This window comes from Salmo salar, chromosome 20, assembly GCF_965601325.2.
Source record: "Salmo salar chromosome 20, fSalSal1, whole genome shotgun sequence".
Classification (NCBI taxonomy): Eukaryota; Metazoa; Chordata; class Actinopteri; order Salmoniformes; family Salmonidae; genus Salmo; species Salmo salar.
Window position 1 is genome coordinate 42,523,871 of NC_138310.1, and position 23,709 is coordinate 42,547,579.

The following is a 23,709-nucleotide window of genomic DNA, read 5'->3' on the forward strand; positions in this document are numbered from 1 at the left end:
GCCTTTTAGCAATTAATAGCTTGAGTATGTTTGACTTCGAGTAAAAGGGTTTAGGGTGAAGTTTCCCCTAGCAGTTTATTTTAGGTCAGTTGGGGGAGGGGAAGCTGATCCTTGATCTGTGCTAAGGGGAAACGTCTCCCTGAGGTAAGACACTGTGATAGAGGTAAGACACTGTGATAAATCACCCAGCTGCTACATGTAAAATATATGTAACGCCGTTTGGGTCTTTGTATGTCAAAAAAGATATTTGACGTGTTAAAAAAGCTTTTAATTTGACACGTCAAATAACAGTTATATTATAGAATGTTGTGTGTTCTGAATTTGCACGTGCAAGCCAAGCGCCACCACTACTATAAGTAGCACTGTCAAAGCGGTACAAAAAAAGACTGCAAACAAGCAAACACCGGCCACGAACGATGTGTTTACAATACCGCGTTGGTAATAAGGAATTATTTGTTCGACTGCAACTTCTGGGGTAGCTAGCGTTAGCTTGGTACCTAGCTAGCACCAACACATCCAGCCTGTAAACAATGACCAGTAGAAACTGTAGTCATTTTCATTATTCTTAGCAATGATTTAGGAATCCTTGTGAGTAAGTATTAGCTAGGTAGCCACTTGTTGTTCACCTATTGAAATTGAACTTGCTAGCCAGCTACTTAACCTTATTGCCCAAAGCTAACGTTATAAGCAGCCAGTTTGCTTCATCTGGCTAGTGAGGCTCGAACGGACCGGGTTATGTGTTGTGAAGCTAGCCACAATAAGGTTTAGGCAAAATAGCGGAATTTGCGGTTTGCCTTCAAAATAAAAGTACCTATTTGAAAGCGAATCAGAAGGTTACAATTGGTGGAATTATTTCATATTTAGACTAGATAATGTTAAACAAGGTTGGAATATGAAACAATAAAATGGGGTATCAGTCTACTTGGTGACACTCGAAGAACACAATTGTTAAGAGTTTACGCAAATATTAGCGTTGTAGCTCTTAACGTGGGACTGTGACTGTGTGAAATCACCTCCCCAGTCAGCCTATTGTGTGTATTGACATTCATATTTCACTGTACAGCTTTACCTAAGGATTGGGGATCAATGAAATGGGTTATCAGTCTACTCCAATACCCAAAATATTTTCTCCCAATGTCCTCCTCAGAGTTATCAAACTCCAAAACATCCACACAGTATTGTTTTTCCTCGGGAATAGTGTTCAAAACACATTGTTTGACAATAAATGTGGCTCAATTCAGTTGTTTCAGAGTCCCGCAATAACAGCTACTACACTAATGTTCTCTGGGCGTCACTGAGTAGACTGATACCCCATGTCATTGATTCACAATCCATAGGTAAGGCTGTACAGTGAAATATGTATGCCCCCAATGCAATTCTATTTATTGTATTTTGTTGATTTTATATAACAACATTCCAACCTCGTTTAGCATTATCTATTCAATTATGGCATAATTCTACTATTTGTATTAATTTGCATCACTGTCAATAGCATACATTTATTTTGAAGGCCACGATTACGCTAATCCTTATTGTGGCTAGCTTCACATAGATGGGTCCGACCACCATTAATCAAATAATAACTGTCTTATGAATTTGCGTTATTTTAGATGATGACACCTAGCTAAATAGTTAGCTAGCTAACTATATAGCTAAATAGTTAGCTAGCTAACTATATAGCTACTGAAACAGATGTCGTTTTCTATGTTTTTGGGGAAGAACATTGTTTGCATCCATGAGCTAGCTAGCTATTTTTATGACCAGCACTGTAGGTGCGCGAGAAAACCTTACCAGCATCATAGCGTACGTATATATGAATCGTTGTAACATATAACACGAGTGATAGTGTAATCAATGTGTAATAACTACGTAAAAAATTATGAACGTGTTAAATTATTATGTGACGTGCAGTCATATTCAGGTCCTGATTGGTCAACAATCTTATTTGACACGTCAAATAGTGTTATTTGACATGTATCTTTTTTTGACACACAAAGACCCAAACGGCGTTCCATAATATAACTGGAACGTCTGAAACGCATGCTCAGCATTTTTCTTATCTTATCACCCTAATCAAGTACTGAGGAAACTCTCAAAACAAATAGCCTTCGCTTAGCTAACTCCTACACTGATCAGGGGTAACTCTAGTGTGTGTGTGTGTGTGTGTGTGTGTGTGTGTGTTGTACCTGAAGACCAGGGAGTTGGTGCGTCCAAAGCCTAGCACCAAGGACTCTGTCAGCTCAATGCTCTCTGCTCTCATTAGAGGGACCAGCTGCTTCAGGAGCCATGCTACCGAGGGGGTCCAAATCACCTGGTACACACACACAAAACATTGTACAATCCAGTGCCAATCACCTGAGGAGCGTTCAACAAGGCTTCCATTTACGGCAGAAGATAATTTGCTATTCCTACTACATTAAATATACATGTAAGCCTACATGTTCACATTATTATTTATAGAGGCAGTTTAGATCCGAAACAGACACTTACAGTGCCTTCGGAAAGTAGTTAGGTTACAGCCTTATTCTAAAATGAATTAAATCGTTTCAGAGACTTGTCCCAAAGCCACTCCTGCTTTGTGTTGGTTGTGTGCTTAGGGTCGTTGTCCTGTTGGAAGGTGAACATTCACCCCAGTCTGAGGTCCTGAGTGTTCTGGAGCAGGTTTTCATCAATAATCTCTCTGTATTTTGCTCCGTTCATCTTTCCCTCGATCCTGACTACTCTCCCAGTACCTGGAGCTGAAAACCATCCCCACAGCATGATTCTGCCACCACCATGCTTCAACGTAGGGATGCCAGGTTTCCTCCAGACGTGAAGCTTGGCATTCAGGCCAAAGAGGTAAATCTTGGTTTCATCAGACCAGATAATCTTGTTTCTCATGGTCTCGCTGCTACAGAACACTCAGGACCTCAGACTGGGGTGAATGTTCACCTTCCAACAGGACAACGACCCTAAGCACACAACCAACACAAAGCAGGAGTGGCTTTGGGACAAGTCTCTGAATGTCCTTGAGGTGCCCTTTGGAAAACTTCAAGTGGGCTGTCATGTGCTTTTTACTGAGGAGTAGCTTTTTAAAGGCCTGATTGTTGGAGTGCTGCAGAGATGGTTGTCCTTCTGGAAGGTTCTCCCATCTCCACAGAGGAACTCTGGAGCTCTGTCAGAGTGACCATCGGGTTCTTGGTCACCTCCCTGACCAAGGCCCTCCTCCCGATTGCTCAGTTTGGCCGGACGGCCAGCTCGAGGAAGAGTCTTGGTGGTTCCAAACTTCTTCCATTTAAGAATGATAGAGGCCACTTTGTTCTTGGTGTCCTTCAATGCTTCAGAAATGTTTTGGTACCCTTCCTCAGATCTGTGTCTCAACACAATCCTGTCTCAGAGCTCTATGGGCAATTCCTTCAACCTTTTGGCTTGGTTTTTGCTCTGACATGCACTTTCAACTGTAGGTTCTTATATAGACAGGTGTGTGACTTTCCAAATCATGTCCAATCAATTGAATTTACCACAGGTGGACTTCAAATCAAGTTGTAGAAACACCTCAAGCATGATCAATGGAAACAGGATGCACCTGAGCTAAATTTTGAGTCTCATAGCAAAGGGTCTGAATACATTTATTATAAATTGCAAAAATTTCTAACAATCTGCTTTTGCTTTGTCATTATGGGGTATTAATTTTAGAATAAGGCTGTAACATAACAAAATGTGGAAAAAGTCAAGGGGTCTGAATACTTACCGAAGGCACTGTACGTTTGCTGCACCATAGCGTCTCAGACTTTTAGCTAACAAATGTTTACGGCTAACACAAAACAAGTGGAATATGTTAGCTAACGTAAACGAACGTTTGTAAACTACTGCCCTTGTTGAATGCACCTCTGGTACACACACTCAAGACATTGTGCATCACACACAATTCAGTTCCAATCACCTGGTACACACACACACACACACACACACACTACTTAGTCAGACATCTTCACAAATGACGTCACAACTTAGTTACACGGTTTTCCAAACCAGAGCAAACCACAGTGGAAAGGATAACCATGTCACTTTACAAACTTTAGGGGAAGTTAGTTTGTCCCTATGGGGAGTTAATTCGTCCTTATGGGGGGTTAGTTAGTCCCTAGGGACCTAGCTGTGAGAGGGGGAGATACTTTTGTATATATAGTATATGTGGACACCCCTTGAAATTAGTGGATTTGGCTATTTCAACATAAGCTCACAGAACGGGATCGCCAAAAACATCTGTTCTCGGTTGCAACACTGACTACCGAGTTCCAAACTGTCTCTGGAAGCAACGTCAGCACAAGAACTGTTTGTCGGGAGCTTCATGAAATGGGTTTCCATGGCCGAGCAGCCGCACACAAGACTAAGATCACCATGCGCAATGCCAAGCGTCGATGCCATTGGACTCTGGACCAGTGGAAACGAGTGCTATGGAGTGATGAAACATGCTTCACAATCTGGCAGTCCGATGGACAAATCAGGCCTTGGCGGATTCCAGGAGAACGCTACATGCCCCAATACATAGTGCCAACTGTAAAGTTTGGTGGAGGTGGAATAATGGTCTGGGAATGTTTTTCATGGTTCGGGCTAGACCCTTTAGTTCCAGTGAAGGGAACTCTTAATGCTACAGCATACAATGACATTCTAGACAAATCTCTGCTTCCAACTTTGTGGCAACAGTTTGGGGAAGGCCCTTTCCTGTTTCAGCATGCCAATGCCCCCGTGCACAAAGTGAGTTCCATACAGAACTGGTTTGTCTAGTTCTGTGTGGAAGAACTTGACTGGCCTGCACAGAGCCCTGACCTTAGAGGAGGCTGTTATAGCAGCCAAGGGGGAACCAACTCCATATTAAAGCTCATGATTTTGGAATGAGATGTAAGATGAGCAGGTGTCCACATACTTTTGGTAATGTAGTGTATCTACCTTGTTGTCGTAGCTGATGCTGCCGTCAGGTGTAGTGGCTGTGATCTCAGGGGTGTAGGCTCTCAGTTGGCCGGGGCTCATGATGCTAGGCTTGGCCACTCCAAAACACAGGATCAGGTAGTTCCTCCAAAGGCTCACGTAGCTGTCTCCACCACCCGACGTGCTGCTGGTCTTCTTAGTGTATACTGGGTTACTGGAGAGACCACGGGTAAACACACACACACAGTGCATTGAGAGTGCATGGTAAATCAAACTGAACCTTTAGGGGCGATTTTCCTGACACAGATTAAGCCTAGTCCTGGGCCCGTATCCACAAAGCGTCTCAGAGTAGAACAATTGTGCTGAGAATAGAGACATTTTACTCCTACTTTTAAAAGCTATGCATGAAGCCTCTTCATTCATAAGAGTCCCACAGGTATTTAGGAGACCTCATGAGCTGTCCTAAACAATTTTAAGAGATACCTGCAGGTGTTTTGATAATAGAAAAATGCAGCGAGTCAGTGGTTCCTGCGACACATGCAATTGCTTTGGAGTTGTTCAAATAACGTTTTGACTTTTCTATATGATCAACCCATAAATAATCTAGACCTACATGCAACAGTATCTCTTGCCTAAAGATGGCGCCGACAGCCCTGCATTTAAATATATATATTTTTTGTGTTATTACATACAGACGGAAATAACTTTTGGATATCAGAGCGGCGTACCTCAACTACATTACGACCAGGAATACGACTTTCCTGAATTGGATCCTTTCTCCGCACCCCCCAGGGCAATTTAAGTTATTCCAGAGGCTGCTCCAAAATGCCGCTGGCAGAGAAGAGGTATTCGGAGTGGACTTCTAGTTTGACTCAGGAGGCGGGCACATCATCCACCGCTTCCGAGTACATTACTCGTTAATGTTCAGTCTCTGGACAATAAAGTAGGCTTGCTCAGGACGAGGATCTCCTTCCAGAGAGACATCAGGGACTGTAACATACACCGTTTCACGGAATCATGGCTCTCTCTGGATATACTGTCCCCGTTCATACAGCCAGCTGAGTTCTCAGTACATTGCGCAGACAAGAATAAAAAACTGAAGAAGAAGGGCAGTGGTGTATGTTTCTAGATTAACCCTTTCACACGTACCATCACACGGGTGTGATCATTCTACAGTGGTCCCTGAAGCATACGATCACAACCGTGTGATTAGAACGCTCATTTATAACGCCTATTTAGAACGGCCAGTTTCGAATGACACAACAATCAGCATTTGAGCTGGCCACACTTTTTTCAGGAACTATTTACACAAACACTGTCCTTACAAAGTTATGACCAGAATGTGAGCAGTATTTTTGGATGCAATGTTCAGATATTCACAGAAGTATCTATAGCATAACACAATCATCCTAACCGGAGAATTGTAGGCTACATTTGTCCTAGCGCTAACTGAGGAAAGATTGACGCAACACAAGCGGTCATATTTTCTAACTCTCGGCTGACATAAACTACAATATGAATTAGCTAATAGCAATTACAATGTATAATTAATCGCATCACGGGTGAGCTCAGCATTGATCAAAATAATTGAGTAAAACACTTTCTAGAAATCGGAAGTAATCCGACGATTAGTTTCAATGCACTGCCATGCTTTTTTCCCTCACAGAAACCAAAGATAATAAGAGAAGACAAGATGAGTTTGGTCTGTTTATAGTATGCATGTTGAAAGGGTGTGTCGTCTACCATCGTTCACATCCCACCCAACCACTTCCTGAAGTTCTCAAAAAATGAGTGAACACTTACTCACCTCATTTTGTTATAGCATCTTTGGTCCGACAGATGATCACGTGAAACCCAGAATGCATTGTATGTCAACAAGCGTGGCTCCACGCACATTGCTGGAATTAGCTTAGCTCATCATAATCAGTACAGCCCATTACAATCTATGCACAAATCGGAATGCATGATTTATCACCGGTAATTGAAAAACGTGAATAAAATAGTAAATATATCAATAATACCACACAAAACATTTTCTGATAGTGATTTATTGATACAAATGGCGCGTGCAGGCAGTAAATCACGTAACCTCTCACTCCCACTCTGAGCCATTCAGTGTTGTTGTTTATGTATGTAGATAATGAGCTAACCTGTAGCATTAGCAATGTCTTTCAAAAGGAAACAACTCACAAATGTGGGAAATTCTGGAGATGTAAAAAAATTCTGACAATGAGTCTGAAAGTCAGGAATCAGATTCTGACAGTGACCGTGAGGAGCTGCCCCCCAGCCATCGAGAACCCTGAATCTGAGGACCCCTTGTCCACTGACAAAGTCCTAGTTCCATTTGAAGATGCTGGTGGGGATGGAGGCAGACCGATAGTGGATGAAGTACAGGAGTTCTGTGGTAGCTGGAAGGCTGCCAGACAATTCACCCCTCCTGGCCCTGCTGTTTGCGTTGATGAGTCCCAGTCTGGAGTGCAACGGCCCTTGCCATTTCCATTTGAGGCAGTGCTTCAAGTTGTTTCTGACAGAGGAGCTGGTGGGAGACATAGCAGAGACCAATCGCTATGCCTTGGAGCTACAGGAGAAGAGAGAGCCAGGAGTGGGGGGGACAACCACAATTAGTGAAATGTACCTTCCTGGTGACAGTCCTCATGGGGATAGTAAAGAAGAACTCCCTAAGAGAATACTGGAGCAGAGATCCTATGTTTGCAACTCCCTTCTTTGCCCCCCTCTTTTCCCAAGACTGCTTCCTAGTTCTGCTGCTAATACTGCATTTCATCAACAATGCTACTGCCATCCTAAATGACCCGTTATACAAAATAAGAAATGTCAACAGCTGGCAGCAAAGTGCCATGACAAACGAGACGTCCATGTCCTCTGCACTGTCCATACAGCAACCATGTCGGCCACAGGGAAGGTGGACCACCTGACGTGAGAGAGAAACATCAAACCAGACAGAGAGAAACATCAAACCAGACTGAGTGCTTGACTATAACCTCAAAATGGGGGCAGTGGTTAAGGAGGACATGATAAACAGCTTTGTGGAATGCACTCAGAAAACGACCAAGTGGTATAAGTTATTTAAAAATATTTCCAGGGTAGCTTCAAAATACAACAAGCTGATACTTCTGACGCAACTAGAATTGTTCTACAGAACTAATAGAAGAACGTAGCTAGCTACATAAGCACGATTGAATATAACACCATAAAGGTTATGAAATGAGTAACGTTACCTCGCGTGCCCGCGATTATAAGGAATATACACAAACATATTATGCTCCATACACACAGTGAACTACAGTAGAAACGGTATAACACGACACACAGAAACTATTATAACGTAATAAGGCACTTACTTTGATAGAAACACAGTCTGGATTTGAACATGGGTGTCTGTAGTGACGCCTCTAGCACTGAGACTCTGTGCCACTTGGGAGTCATAAGGCCAGGGTAGCCTCAAAACACATGCTAATACTTCTCTGATGCAATTAGCATTGTTTTCCAGAGCTCATAGAAGAATGTAGCTAGCTACCTAAGCATTGAGTATAACACCATAAAGGTTATGAAATGGGTAACGTTACATTGCGTGTCCGCGGTTATAAGGAATATACACAAAAACATTATGCTACAGTAGAAATGACATGCAGAAACTATTATAATGTAATAAGGCACTTACTAGACTTACTGCACACATTTCCAAAGTTATTATTGGTAACGAAAACAACTTTGATTGCGATGCAGGCAACAGACGGAAAATGTGAACACGTGTATGCAGGACGAGAGATGAGCAAATGTCTCCATACTTGAACTGCACAAACAATTGGGAAGTGGTTGGGGAATTTTGTCCGGGTCAGAAATGTCAAAACAATTCGGTCCACAAAACTAAACATTTTTATGTGAATGAATGAGGCGGAACACACCTCAATTCAAACTGTTATTAGAAAATAAAAACTTGTTAGAAAATAATTAAAAATGGACAAGTTGAAAACAGCCTATAAATAAAAACAAGCTGCGTGCTTTGGTTTGAGGGTAGCACGGATTAAATGTACTGTTACGTAACGATCACATTCTGGAATGGAGAGAACGTTCTAACATCACGTGCATAAAAAAAACTCGCACTGGGGCGACCGTTAGAGATATTCACGCATGAAAGGGTTAACTACTCATGGTGTGATTGTGATAACGTACAAAAACTTAAGTCATTTTGTTCACCAGACTTGGAATACCTAACAATTAAATGCCGACCGTATTACCTCCCGAGATAATTCTCTTCGGTTAGAGTCACAGCCGTGTATATTCCCCCTCAAGCCAATACCACGTCGGCCCTCAAGGCCCTACACTGGACTTTATGCAAACTGGAAACCACATATCCTGAGGCCGCATTTATTGTAGCAGGGGATTTTAACAAAGCAAATTTGAGGGAAATGCTACTGAACTTCTACAAACACATTGACTGTAGTACTTGCGTTGGGAAAACTGCTATTCTGTCTTCCGGGATGCCTACAAGGCCCTCCCCCGGCCTCCCTTTGGCAAATCAGATCACAACTCTGTTTTGCTCCTCCCTTCCTATAGGCAGAAACTCCAACAGGAAGTACCCATGCTATGGTCTATTCAATGCTGGTCTGACCAATCGGAATCCATGCTTCAAGATTGTTTTGATCACGCGGACTGGGATATGTTCCGGGTATCCTCAGATAATAACATTGATGTATACACGGACACGGGACTGAGTTCATCAGGAAGTGTAGAGAAGATGTTGTTCAAAGTGTGACTATTAAAACCTACCCAAACCAAAAACCGTGGATAGATGGCAGCATTTGCGCTGAACTGAAAGCGCGAACCCCCCGCATTTAACCATGGCAAGGTGACTGGGAATATGGTAGAATAGAAAAAAGTGTAGTTATACCGTCCGTAAGGCAATCAAACAGGCAAAACATCAGTATAGAGACAAAGTGGAGTCGCAATTCAACGGCTCAGACACAAGACGTATTTGGCAGGGTCTCCAGACAATCACGGATTACAAATGGAAAACCAGCTATATCACGGACACCAGACAAGCTAAACACCTTCTTCACCCACTTTGAGGATAACACAGAGCCATCGATGCGGCCCGCTCCCAAGAACTGTGGACTCTCGTTCTCCGTGGCCGACGTGAGTAAGACATTTAAGAGTGTTAACCCTCGCAAGGCTGCCGGCCCAGACGGCATCCCTAGCCGCATCCTCAGAGCATGCTCAGACCAGCTGGCTGAAGTGTTTACGGACATATTCAATCTCTCCCTTTCCCAGTCTGCTGTCCCCACTTGCTTCAAGATGTTATGTACCCAAGAAAGCAAAGGTAACTGAACTAAATGACTATTGCCCCGTATAACTCACTTCTGTCATCATGAAGTGATTTGAGAGGCAAGTTAAGGACCATATCACCTTTAACTTACCCAACATCCTAGACCCACTTCAATTTGCTTACCGCCCCAATAGATCCACAAATGACTACAGGTCAGCCTTCAACACCATAGTACCCTCCAAGCTCATCATCAAGCTTGGGACCCTGGGTCTGAACCCCGCCCAATGCAACTGGGTCCTGGACTGATTGACGGGCCACTCCCAGGTGGTGAAGGTAGGAAACAACACCTCCAATTCACTGATCCTCAACACAGGGGCCCCACAAGGGTGCATAGTCGGCCCCCTTCTGTACTTCCTGTTCACCCATGACTGCGTGGCCACAAACTCCTCGAACTCAATCATCAAGTTTGCAGACAACACAACCATAGTAGGCCTGATTACCAACAATGACGAGACAGCCTACAGGGAGGAGGTGAGGGCCCTGGCGGAGTGGTGCCAGGAAAATAATCTCTCCCTCAACGTCAACAAAACTAAGGAGCTGATTGTGGACTTCAGGAAAAACTAGAAGGAGCACATCCCTATCCACATTGATGGGACCGCAGTGGAGAAGGTGGAAAGCTTCAAGTTCCTCGGCATACACATCAACGATCTGAAATGGTCCACCCACACAGACTCAACGTCAGGAGGCTCCAGAAATGTGGCTTGTCCCCTAAGACCCTCACAAACTTTTACAGATGCACAATTGAGAGCATCCTGTCAGGCTGTTTCACCGCCTGGTACGGCAACTGCACCGCCCACAAACGCAGGGCTCTCCAGAGGGTGGTGCGGTCTGCCCAACGCATCACCGGGGGCACACTGCCTGGCCTGCAGGACACCTATAGCACCCGATGTCACAGGAAGGCCAAAAATATACAGGTGCATCAAAGCTGGATCCGAGAGACTGAAAATCAGCTTCTATCTCAAGGCCATCAGACTGTTAAAAAGCTATCACTAGCCACTACCACCTGGTTACTCTGCAACTTAGAGGCTGCTGCCCTATATACATAGACATGGAATCACTGGTCACTTTAATAATGGAACACTAATCACTTTAATAATGTTTACACACTGCTTTACACATTTCATATGTACAGTGGCAAGAAAAAGTATGTGAACCCTTTGGAATTACCTGGATATCTGCATAAATTGGTCATCAAATTTGATATGATCTTCATCTAAGTCACAATAATAGACAAACATAGTGTGCTTAAACTAATAACACACATGTTATTGTATTTTTCTTGTCTATATTGAATACATAATTTAAACATTCACAGTGTAGGTTGGAAAAAGTATGTGAACCCCTAGACTAATGACTTCTCCAAAAGCTAATTGGAGTCAGGAGTCAGCTAACCTGGAGTTCAATCAATGAAACGAGATTGGAGATGTTGGTTAGAGCTGCCTTGCCCTATAAAAACCACTCACAAAATTAATTGAGTTTGCTATTCACAAGAAGCATTACCTGATGTGAACCATGCCTCGATCAAAAGAGATCTCAGAAGAACTAAGATTAAGAATTGTCGACTTGTATAAAGCTGGATAGAGTTACAAAAGTATATCTACGGTAAGACAACATGTCTATAAATGGAGAAAGAAAATACACCTTGTGGAGTGGCCCAGTCAGATTCCTGACCTCAACCTGATTTCAAATGCTGTGGCATGTCCTTGAGAGCGGTTCACACCAGACATCCTAAGAATATTGCTGAACTGAAACAGTTTTGATAAATGGTCCAAAATTCCTCCTGACCGTTGTCCAGGTCTGGTCCGCAACTACAGAAGTTTATTGCTGCCAAAGGAGGGTCAACCAGTTATTAAATCCAAGGGTTCACCTTACACTGTGAATGTTTATACGTTGTGTTCAATAAAGACATGAAAATGTATAATTGTTTGTGTGTTATTAGTTTAAGCAGACTGACAAGACAAGACTCTCGTTAATCTAACCACACTGTCCGATTTCAAAAAGGCTTTACAACGAAAGCAAAACATTAGATTATGTCAGCAGAGTACCCAGCCAGAAATAATCAGACACCCATTTTTCAAGCTAGCATATAATGTCACATAAACCCAAACCACAGCTAAATGCAGCACTAACCTTTGATGATCTTCATCAGATGACAACCCTAGGACATTATGTTATACAATACATGCATGTTTTGTTCAATCAAGTTCATATTTATATCAAAAAACAGCTTTTTACATTAGCATGTGACTAGCATTCCCACCGAACACTGCCGGTGAATTTACTAAATTACTCACGATAAATGTTCACAAAAAACATAACAATTATTTTAAGAATTATAGATACAGAACTCCTCTATGCACTCGATATGTCCGATTTTAAAATAGCTTTTCGGTGAAAGCACATTTTGCAATATTCTCAGTAGATAGCCCGGCATCACAGGGCTAGCTATTTAGACACCCAGCAAGTTTAGCACTCACCAAAGTCAGATTTACTATAAGAAAAATGTTATTACCTTTGCTGTCTTCGTCAGAATGCACTCCCAGGACTTCTACTTCAATAACAAATGTTGGTTTGGTCCCAAATAATCCATTGTTATATCCAAATAGCGGCGTTTTGTTCGTGCGTTCAAGACACTATCCGAAAGGGTAAATAAGGGTGACGAGCATGGCGCATTTCGTGACAAAAAAATTCTAAATATTCCATTACCGTACTTCGAAGCATGTCAACCGCTGTTTATAATCAATTTTTATGCCATTTTTCTCATAAAAAAGCGATAATATTCCGACCGGGAATCTGCGTTTAGGTAAAAAGAGGAAAGAAAATAAAGCACGGGGTCGACTCGTGCACGCGCCTGAGTCTCAGAGTACTCTGATCGGCCACTTGCCAAACGCGATAATGTGTTTCAGCCAGAGGCTGCCTCGATATCATTCAGCTTTTTCCCGGGCTCTGAGAGCCTATGGGAGCCGTAGGAAGTGTCACGTTACAGCAAAGATCCTCAGTCTTCAATAAAAAGAGCCAAGATGAACTACAACTTGTCAGACAGACCACTTCCTGTACAGAATCGTCTCAGGTTTTTGCCTGCCATATGAGTTCTGTTATACTCACAGACACCATTCAAACAGTTTTAGAAACTTTAGGGTGTTTTCTATCCAAAGCCAATAATTATATGCATATTCTAGTTACTGGGCAGGAGTAGTAACCAGATTAAATCGGGTACGTTTTTTATCCGGCCGTGTCAATACTGCCCCCTAGCCCTAACAGGTTAAATGGAAGAAGTTTGGAACCACCAAGATTCTTCCCAGAGCTGGCGTCCTGGCCAAACTGAGCAATCGAGGGAGAAGGGCCTTGGTCAGGGAGGTGACCAAGAACCCGATGGTCACTCTGATATAGCTACAGAGTTCCTCTGTGGAGATGGGAGAACCTTCCAGAAGGACAACCATCTCTGCAGCACTCCATCAATCAGGTCTTTATGGTAGAGTGGTCAGACGGAAGCCGCTCGTCAGTAAAAGGCACGACAGCCTGCTTGGAGTTTGCAAAAAGGCACCTAAAGACCCTCAGAACATGAGAAACAAAATGTTCTGGTCTGATGAAACCAAGATGAAACTCTTTAACCCGAATGCCAAGCGTCACGTCTGGAGGAAACCTGGCACCATCCCTACGGTAAAGCATGGTGGTGGCAGCATCATGCTGTGGGGATGTTTTTCAGTGGCAGGGACTGGGAGACTAGTCAGGATCGAGGGAAAGATGAACGGCGCAAAGTACAGAGAGATCCTTGATGAAAACCTGCTTCAGAGCGCTCAGGACCTCAGACTCGAGTGAAGGTTCACCTTCCAACTGGACAACAACCCTAAGCACACAGCCAAGACAAAGCAGGAGTATCTTCGGTACAAGTCTCTGAATGTCCTTGAGTTGCCTAGCCAGACCACGGACTTGAACCCGATTGAACATCAATGGGGAAACCTGAAAATAACTGTGCAGCAACGGTCCCCATGCAAACCTGACAGAGCTTGAGAGGATCTGCAGAGAAGAATGGGAGAAAGTCCCCAAATACAGGTGTGCCATGCTTGTAGCGTCATACCCAAGAAGACTCGAGGCTGTATGCGCTCCCAAAGGTGCTTCAAAGTACTGAGTAAAGGGTCTGAATACTTAGGTAAATGTGATATTTCAAATTTCTAAAAAACAGTTTTTGCTGTATCATTATGGGTTATTGTGTCTAAATACTTTCAGAATGCACTGTAAATTACTGCAGTTTAAGACCATGCATTGAACGTACTATATGCCAGTGAAACTGAATTACATGCACTCAGACATGTCATTCCTCTGCTGGAGATGTAAAACACAAAATGGGACATATTTGCATATCCTATGGTCTTGTGAAGGCTGGCTGAATTCTGGCAGAGATTGTTATTTTATCTCAGTATGTCTACCGATTCTCCCTTCTGCAGGAGACTGTTATCGGAAGAAACTGTGTAACCAATCATATAATAGCGGCGAAGAAATGCAATTAATTGGAAGGTTGTTTATTTTACATTTACATTTTAGTCATTACACTCTTATCCAGAGCAACTTACAGTAGTGAATGCATACATTTCATACATTTTTTCCCCGTACTGGTCCCCCATGGGAATCGAACCCACAACCCTGGCGTTGCAAACACCATGCTCTACCAACTGAGCCACACGGGACCAGTGTCAAGTGTTTATCCTCCCAGTGTCAAGTTATACAGTTGAAGTCGGAACTTTACATACATTTAGGTTGGTGTCATTAAAAGTCATTTTTCAACCACTCCACAAAGTTCTTGATAACAAACTATAGTTTTGGCAAGTCGGTTAGGACATCTACTTTGTGCATGACACAAGTAATTTTTCCAACAATTGTTTACAGACAGATTATTTCACTTATAATTCACTGTATCACAATTCCAGTGGGTCAGAAGTTTATATACACTCAGTTTACTGGGCCTTTAAACAGCTTGGAAAATTCCAGAAAATTATGTCATGGCTTTAGAAGCTTCTGATAGGCTAATTAACAATTTGAGTAAATTAGAGGTGTACTTGTGGATGTATTTTAAGGCCTACATTCAAACTCAGTGTCTCTTTGCGTTGGGAAAATCAAAAGAAATCAGCCAAGACCTCAGAAAAGAAAAGTGCATTCTGGTTCATCCTTGGGAGCAATTTCCAAACGCCTGAAGGTACCAAGTTCATCTGTACAAACAATAGTATGCAAGTATAAACACCATGGGACCACGCAGCCGTCATACCGCTCAGGAAGGAGACACGTTCTGTCACCTAGAGATGAATGTACTTTGGTGAGAAAAGTGCAAATCAATCCCAGAACAACAGCAAAGGCCCTTGTGAAGATGCAGGAGGAAACAGGTACAAAAGTATCTATAGCCACAGTAAAACGAGTCCTATATCGACATAACCTGAAAGGCCGCTCAGCAAGGAAGAAGCCACTGCTCCAAAATCGCCATAAAAAAGCCAGACTACGGTTTGCAACTGCACATGGGGACAAAGATCGTGCTCTTTGGGGAAATGTCCTCTGGTCTGATGAGACAAAAATAGAACTGTTTGGCCATAATGACCATCGTTATGTTCGGAGGAAAAACGGGGAGGCTTGCAAGCCAAAGAACACCATCCCAACCGTGAAGCACGGGGGTGTCAGCATCATGTTGTGGAGGTGCTTTGCTGCAGGATTAAGGTCTGTCGTCAGGAATGGACCAAGGCGCAGCGGGAATGTGGATACTCATATTTTTAATAAACACGAGTAAAGCATCCACAGGGGAAAAAAACAATAAACACGACAGGAACAGTTTTGCAGGCACACAAAACGCAGTGCAAAAACAACTACCCACAACCCCAAAGGAAAACACACACCTGTTTATAGGACTCCCAATCAGAGGCAAAACTAATACAATTGCTCCCCTCTGCTGGTCAGGATGTGACACAGGAGGGACTGATGCACTTCACAAAATAGATGGCATCATGAAGAAAGGAAAATTATGTGGATATATTGAAGCAACATCTCAAGACATCAGTCAGGAAGTCAAAGCTTGGTCACAAATGGGTCTTCCAAATGGACAATTGCCCCAAGCCTACTTCCAAGCCTAGTTGTGGCAAAATGGCTCAAGGACAATGAAGTCAAGGTATTGGAGTGGCCATCACAAAGCCCTGACCTCAGTCCCATGAAAAATGTGTGGGCAGAACTGAAAAAGCGTGTGCGAGCAAGGAAGCCTACAAACCTGACTCAGGCTGAAAAAGTTTAACAACTCCTGGTCTAGAATGCCATTGTATGCTGTAGCGTTAAGATTTCCCTTCACTGGAACTAAGGGGCCTAGCCCAAACCTTGAAAAACAGCCCCATACCATTATTCCTCCACCAAACTTTACAGTTGGCACTATGCATTTGAGTTGGTAGCATTCTTCTGGCATCCGTCAAACCCAGATTCGTCTTTCGCCAGATTGTGAAGCGTGATTCATCACTACAAAGAACGCGTTTCCACTGCTCCAGAGTCCAATGACGAACAGTTATTGTGCTGACGTTGCTTTAAGAGGCAGTTTGGAACTCTGTAGTGAATGTTGAAACCGAGGACAGAATTTTTTTAGGCACTATGCATTTCAGCACTCTGCAGTCCTGTTCTGTGAGCTTGTGTGGCCTATCACTTCGCGGATGAGCCGTTGTTGCTCCTAGATGTTTCCACTTCACAATAGCAGCACTTACAGTTGACCAGGGCAGCTCTAGCAGGGCAGACATTTGACGGTGCCACGTTGAATGTCACTGAGCTCTTCAGTATGGACCATTCTACTGCCAATGTGTTCCTATGGAGATTGCATGGCTGTATCAGCAACGGGTGTGGCTGAAATAGCCGAGTCCATTATTTTGAAGGGTACATACTTTTGGCCATGTACTGTAGCTTGTGGTATGGTTATGTGAAATGACAATATTTTCTTGCAATATCTACACAATTTTGACTGATGATTTTGTATTGACAGTTTGGAGTGGATCACAGACGAACACTACCACCACGTTGGGTCTGGACTGCGAGGGACCGCCGCTGACGACCCAATCTGCACCCATCGCATCTAATTCCATAACAAACAGGGCAGTGTAGAGATTGGATGTTGGAGCAGCCTTAAGGGCAGTAAGTAGCAGTAGGCAGCAGGATGAGGTGCAAAATAGTGTCCAGTTTATTAACTGTGAAAGGTGGTTCCTGGTGAACAATGAAATCCAATGAATATTTACATAATCTACAAAGGTATTTACAAAATGAACAGACTCTCAAATTATAGGTTTGAATCTAAATCGAAAACCTAAGCTTCAAATCAGGCCTACATTTCCAAACCAACTATAGCAGGTTGGGGTATTCCAGGCTATGGACAGCCTCCCCACACAGCTCACATACCAGAGCTAGAATATAACTCCAGTTCACAGGTTGAACAGGAAACTTTATACCTTTGGCTCCTCCATATGGACCATACCATTAACCATGGAGCTCTTTACCCAAATATGGCATATTAAATCATGAAACAGACATCTTCATTATACCTACATTCACATATTCCGTCTAAATAAACGTCTTGAACATTACTGGCTTCTACAGGCCAACAAGTAGCAAAATGTATTACTTATGGAACCGCAAGCGCTCCCATTTCACACAGACATGACAGAGAAGACATGGAGTTCTGAGACATGCAAACTTCAAACACAGGACACATTACAATATGGAAATGAACAAAATTATTTATCGTCAGTGTAGCAAATGTTCGTGTGCACCTGAACATTGCATCCACGTGGAGCATTTAAATATGAAACTGAAATGGGTCACAATGCAACTTGACCAAACATTTCCTCTACAAATAATTACCCAAGATAACAACAGTATATACAGTTGAAGTCGAGGATTTACATACACCTTAGCTAAATACATTTAATCTCAATTTTTCACAATTCCTGACATTTAATCCTAGTAAAAATTCCGTCTTAGGTCAGTTATGATCACCACTTTATTTTAAGAATGTGAAATGTCAGAATAATAATAGAGAGAATGATTTATTTCAGCTTGTATTTCTTTCATCACATTCCCAGTGGGTCAGAAGTTTACATACACTCAATTAGTATTTGGTAGCATTGCCTTTAAATTGTTTAACTTGGGTCAAACGTTTTGGGTAGCCATCCACAAGATTCCCACAATAAGTTGGGTGAATTTTGGCCCATTCCTCCTGACAGAGCTGGTGTAACTGAGTCAGGTTTGTAGGCCTCCTTGCTCGCACACGCTTTTTCAGTTCTGCCCACAGATTTTCTATAGGAATGAGATCAGGGCTTTGTGATGGCCACTCCAATACCTTGACTTCATTGTCCTTAAGCCATTTTGCCACAACTTTGGTAGTATGCTTGGGGTCATTGTCCATTTGGAAGACCCGTTTGCGACCAAGCTTTAACTTCCTGACTGATGTCTTGAGATGTTGCTTCAATATATCCACATAATTTTCCTTTCTTCATGATGCCATCTATTTTGTAAAGTGCACCAGCCCTCCTGCAGCAAAGCACCCCCACAACATGATGCTGCCACCCCCGTGCTTCACAGTTGGGATGGTGTTCTTCGGCTTGCAAGCCTCCCCCTTTTTCCTCCAAACATAACGATGGTCATTATGGCCAAACAGTTCTACTCATTCAAGGGTTTTTCTTTATTTTTTACTATTTTCTACATTGTAGAATAATAGTGAAGACATCAAAACTATTAAATAACATATGAATTGATGTAGTAATCAAAAATGTGTTCAACAAATCAAAATAGATTTTAAATTCTTCAAAGTAGACACCCTTTGCCTTGATGACAGCTTTGCACAGTCTTGCCATTCTCTCAACCAGCTTCACCTGGAATGCTTTTCCAACAGTCTTGAAGTTCCCACATATGCTGAGCACTTGTTGGCTGCTTTTCCTTCACTCTGTGATCCGACTCATCACAAACCATCTCAATTGGGTTGAGGTCGGGTGATTGTGGAGGCCAGGTCATCTGATGCAGCACTCCATTACTCTCCTTCATTGTCAAATAGCCCTTACACAGCCTAGAGGTGTGTTGGGTCATTGTCCTGTTTAAAAATAAATTATAGTCCCACTAAGCGCAAACGAGATGGTTTGGTATGTCGCTACAGAATGCTGTGGTGTGCCTTGAATTCCAAATAAATCACAGACAGCGTCACCAGCAAAGCACCATCACACCTCCTCCTCCTCCATGCTTCACAGTGGGAACCACACATGCGGAGATCATCCGTTCACCTACTCTGCATCTCACAAAGACGCAGCGGTTGGAACCAAAAGTCTCAAATTTGGACTCATCAGACTCATCAGGACAGACTTCCACCGGTCTAATGTCCATTGCTTGTGTTTCTTGGACCAAGCAAGTCTCTTCTTATTATTGGTGTCCTTTAGTAGTGGTTTCTTTGCAGCAATTTGACCATGAAGGCCTGATTCACGCAGTCTCGTCTGAACAGTTGATGTTGTGATGTGTCTGTTTCATGAACTCTTTGAAGCATTTACTTGGGCTGCAATTTCTGAGGCTGGTAACTCTAATGAACTTATCCTCTGCCGCAGAGGTAACTCTGGGTCTTCCTTTTCTGTGGCGGTCCTCATGAGAGCCTGTTTCATCATAGCTCTTGATGTTTTTTGCGACTGCACTTGAATAATATTTCAAAGTTCTTGAAATTTTCCAGATTGACAGACCTTCATGTCTTAAAGTAATGATGAACTGTTGTTTCTCTTTGCTTATTTGAGCTATTCTTGCCATAATATGGACTTGGTCTTTCACTAAATAGAGCTGTCTTCTGTATACCACCCCTAGCTTGTCACAACACAACTGATTGGCTCAAACGCATTAAGAAGGAAAGAAATTACACAAAATAACTTTTAACAAGGCACACCTGTTCATTGAAATGCTTTCCAGGTGACTACTTCACAAAGCTGGTTGAAAGAATGCCAAGAGTGTGCAAAGCTGTCATCAAGGCAAAAGGTGTCTACTTTGAAGAATCTCAAATATATTTTGATTTGTTTAACACGTCATTTCATAGTTCTACAATGTAGAAAATAGTAAAAATAAAGAAAAACCCTGGATTGAGTAGGTGTGTCCAAACTTGACTGGTACTGTACATTTAGGATAAATGAATTACTAGATATATGTGACTTGTTTCAGGAAACTAGGCGTACGTCGTACGTTACTACTTCACAGGGGCATGTGAACGTAAACAATTTCTAAAAATCAAAATGCTTTTTTTGGGCAGAAATGTCTTCTGGAATATGTTAACTTTCATGTGCCTTAATAACAAACTTGTATGCCATCTGTAAATATAAATAAATTGTTATATTTTGAGCGTATTTGGTTTAGCAACGGAAAAAGTCAGGAACCTTCCAGCTAGCCATGATTGGCTAAGATAATGGATGGGCTGGACATGCCGAGAGATGAGTTTGGATTGGTCTGCCATGTAGCTCGCTTCTGTCCATAACATGCGCTGGTTAGTATGTGTAGGTCATTTTTTTTAAGATATCACGTAGTAGAACTGCAAAAGTGTTGCTCTCCACTTTCTGGAGGACCAAGTTTTGAAATCAGTGGAATATCCGGTGGAATTACAGTATGATAGCTAAGGGTTTGATTGCACAAATGCAGAGGGAGTCGAAAAGAGAACACCTGTCTCCTGATTACATCTTCAAACTAAGGGCAACCATGGCATCTGAGACAGAGAGGGAGAAGCGTCGTTCCATGTATGCAGGTAAAAGTCTTGTTAGCTACATTTTCAGATATTGTATGTTTCAAATTTTGTCAAAGTCGTTTTCATTTCAAGTTAAAAGATACTTTTAGCTAGCCAGCTATTGTTAGCTGGCTGGCTCGCTAGCTAACGTTACATGTATAATCTGTGTAGTAATATTATTCGTATCTTAGAACCATTTGCATTCCTAGTTATAACCTAATGTTAGCTAGCTAACATTGAACCTGGTTGGTTAGCTACCTGTAGATTCATGCAGGGTAGTAACGTTGTAAGTTGTGATTATGGTTCATTGTTTAGCTAGCTAGCTGACTACATGTCTAAACAAAAGACTCCACTATGCAAGTAACCATTTCACTACACCTTCTGTATCCTGTGCATGTGACAAATACTATATCAAATAAAATCAAAGTGTAAGAGTTTACCGGAGACAAATTAGGATGTAACATTAGGACAACAACTCAAATTAGGATATCACATTAGGCCAACGAGACAGTGTCTAAGTTAAAAAATTCTGAGGTAGAAAGCCCTGATTTTATTTCGTCACACTCGGAACCGTAAGCTTTCTGTAATTGGTTCACCATTAACTTATAAATAATGATCTTGTTGTGAGTATATTTTCCTGTAATAATGAAGAGAAATTAGCTAAAGTGAAGATGTTGTCAGCTATATGATATGGTCATTATTTGAACTAGCTAGCCAGCTAACATTAGCTAGCTAGCAAGTTCACCCATTTTCAAAGCAGAATTACTTTCCCATTGTTCCTCAACTGTAGTGTATGATATAGCTCTGTCTCTACTTTTATCCATTGTAAAAAAACACTATTTACAATGTTGTTACATAAGACCGAATTGAGCAGGTCCGTCAGATATGGGGAACCATAAACGTGCTAAACAATTGAGAAGGGAAAATTAAATGATGTGCATTTGTGATGAGTGCTACTGAGTCAGCTTCATAACAGGCAGTCAGGGCTATTGAGGGTGTGCAACTTTTATTATCTGTAAAAAAAAAAATAGAGTGGTGGAAAAAGTAACCAATTGTCATACTTGAGTAAAAGTATAAAATACCTTAATAGAAAATGACTTAAGTAAAAGTCACCCAGTCAAATTCTACTTGAGTAAATGTCCAAAGGTATTTGGTTTAAAATATACTTAAGTATCAAAATTAAAAGTATAAATAATTTAAAATTCCTTATATTAAACAAACCAGATGGCACAATTTTTTTAAATGATTTTTTAAATGTTTTTAAATATATATTTTTATTTACAGATAGTCAGGGGCACACTCCAACATTCAGACATAATTTACAAATGAAGCATGTGTGTTTAGTGAGTCTGCCAGATCAGAGGCAGTAGGGATTACCAGGTGTGTTTGGTTGATAAGTGCTTTAATTGGACTATTTTCCTGTCCTGCTAATAAGCATTCAAAATGTAACGTGTACTTTTGGGTGTCAAGGAAAATTTATGGTGTAAAAAGTACAATATTTTCTTAAGGAATGTAGTGAAGTAAAAGTAGTCAAAAATATAAATAGTGAAGTAAAGTACACATACACAAAAATGTGGATTTGCTATGCTGCATTTTTCAAACAGAAATAGTAGAGATGTGCTTTGGAAATAGCAACCTGGATTAAATACATGTATGACGATGTTTGCCTGTCCATGCCTTGTATAGCCTACTACTGAATATGGTACAAATGTATGCTCATATGTCACCTTCATGTGAAGAAGCACAATGATTTTTGCTGCCTGAACAGGTAAAATTGATATTTTATGAGCTTTAGCCCATTTTCGATCAGACATATGAGGACGAATATTACATATCATGTAAGGAATACGATTACATAAATGATCAGGTAACGACTAAGGATATGATACATTTCAGAAAATATGTGGCTTCATTCATACCTAAGTATAAAGGCTTAGATATGTCAGCATGTTGACACTTACCCTTTCCGGAGTAACAAATATGTAAGCGGGTGCATGCGCATCAGGTGCGTGTCTTGTATGTATAAAAAGTATGTGTTTAACAACAGTCATACTGTATGATTGAGTGCAATATGCCAATCACATTACTCAAAATATCAGAATTTGTACCAAAAAAAAGGGTTATGCATTCCAACATATTGGGCAAGAATTAAGAGTGGGCAAAGTTCAATCAAAAGCTTTACCATTGCAAGATTTGATGTAGTCACATTCACTGTGGTTGTCTGAAGTGTCCTATAGAGTTCACAGCTGCCGATGCATCATCGTGATTGGTTATTCCCCATCATTTGCAACAATGTCAATGAGAGTCAATATATGTTCTTTGCAGTACCTCAAACTGTTGTGATTACCAGCTGAAAAACTTCTATCAGTTTATTTTACTCCTGGCTCAGAGTTTGTCTGGGCAGTGTCTTCACATCCTACTGTGAGCTGAGATTTCTTTTGTGTCCAAAAACAAGTTTTAATAGGATTCCTAGGACCTTTTTCAGAGATGCTTTGTGGATAAGGGCAAAGGACTAGGCCTACTCTGTGTCCGGGAAACCGCCCCTTAGAGTGCTGTCCATTTCATTTTTATGGATTATCTATCCATCTATCTTCTTACATCAAGATCCACATTGTAAAATAAACTTTTGTTCAATACTTTGATGTGTTATCCTCTGGGGCTGTGCTGTACTCAATCTGTACAATAAATCAAATCCAACATGGGGAAAGATCTATTCTTTTCA

The 23,709-nt window shown here is 41.7% G+C and overlaps 1 protein-coding gene and 1 long non-coding RNA gene across 8 annotated transcripts in view; one reads left to right on the forward strand and one right to left on the reverse strand.

The window, feature by feature from the left end:
• The window catches only part of LOC106580640 (protein furry homolog), a 282,430-nt gene that overhangs the window by 137,288 nt on the left and 121,433 nt on the right, over positions 1-23,709 (reverse strand). For all 7 annotated transcript variants that reach the window (XM_082966434.1, XM_082966435.1, XM_082966433.1 and 4 more), the window contains exons 23-24: positions 4,927-5,119; positions 2,187-2,311 (exon numbers count right to left, since the gene is read on the reverse strand). In XM_082966434.1, the coding sequence (XP_082822560.1) occupies positions 2,187-2,311; positions 4,927-5,119 (318 nt within the window). The remainder of the gene's footprint in view (positions 1-2,186; positions 2,312-4,926; positions 5,120-23,709) is intronic.
• Positions 89-23,694, forward strand: LOC106580641 (uncharacterized). Its single transcript, XR_001322927.3, has 3 exons — positions 89-163; positions 2,193-2,314; positions 17,241-23,694. It is a non-coding gene; the product is annotated as an uncharacterized LOC106580641 (long non-coding RNA).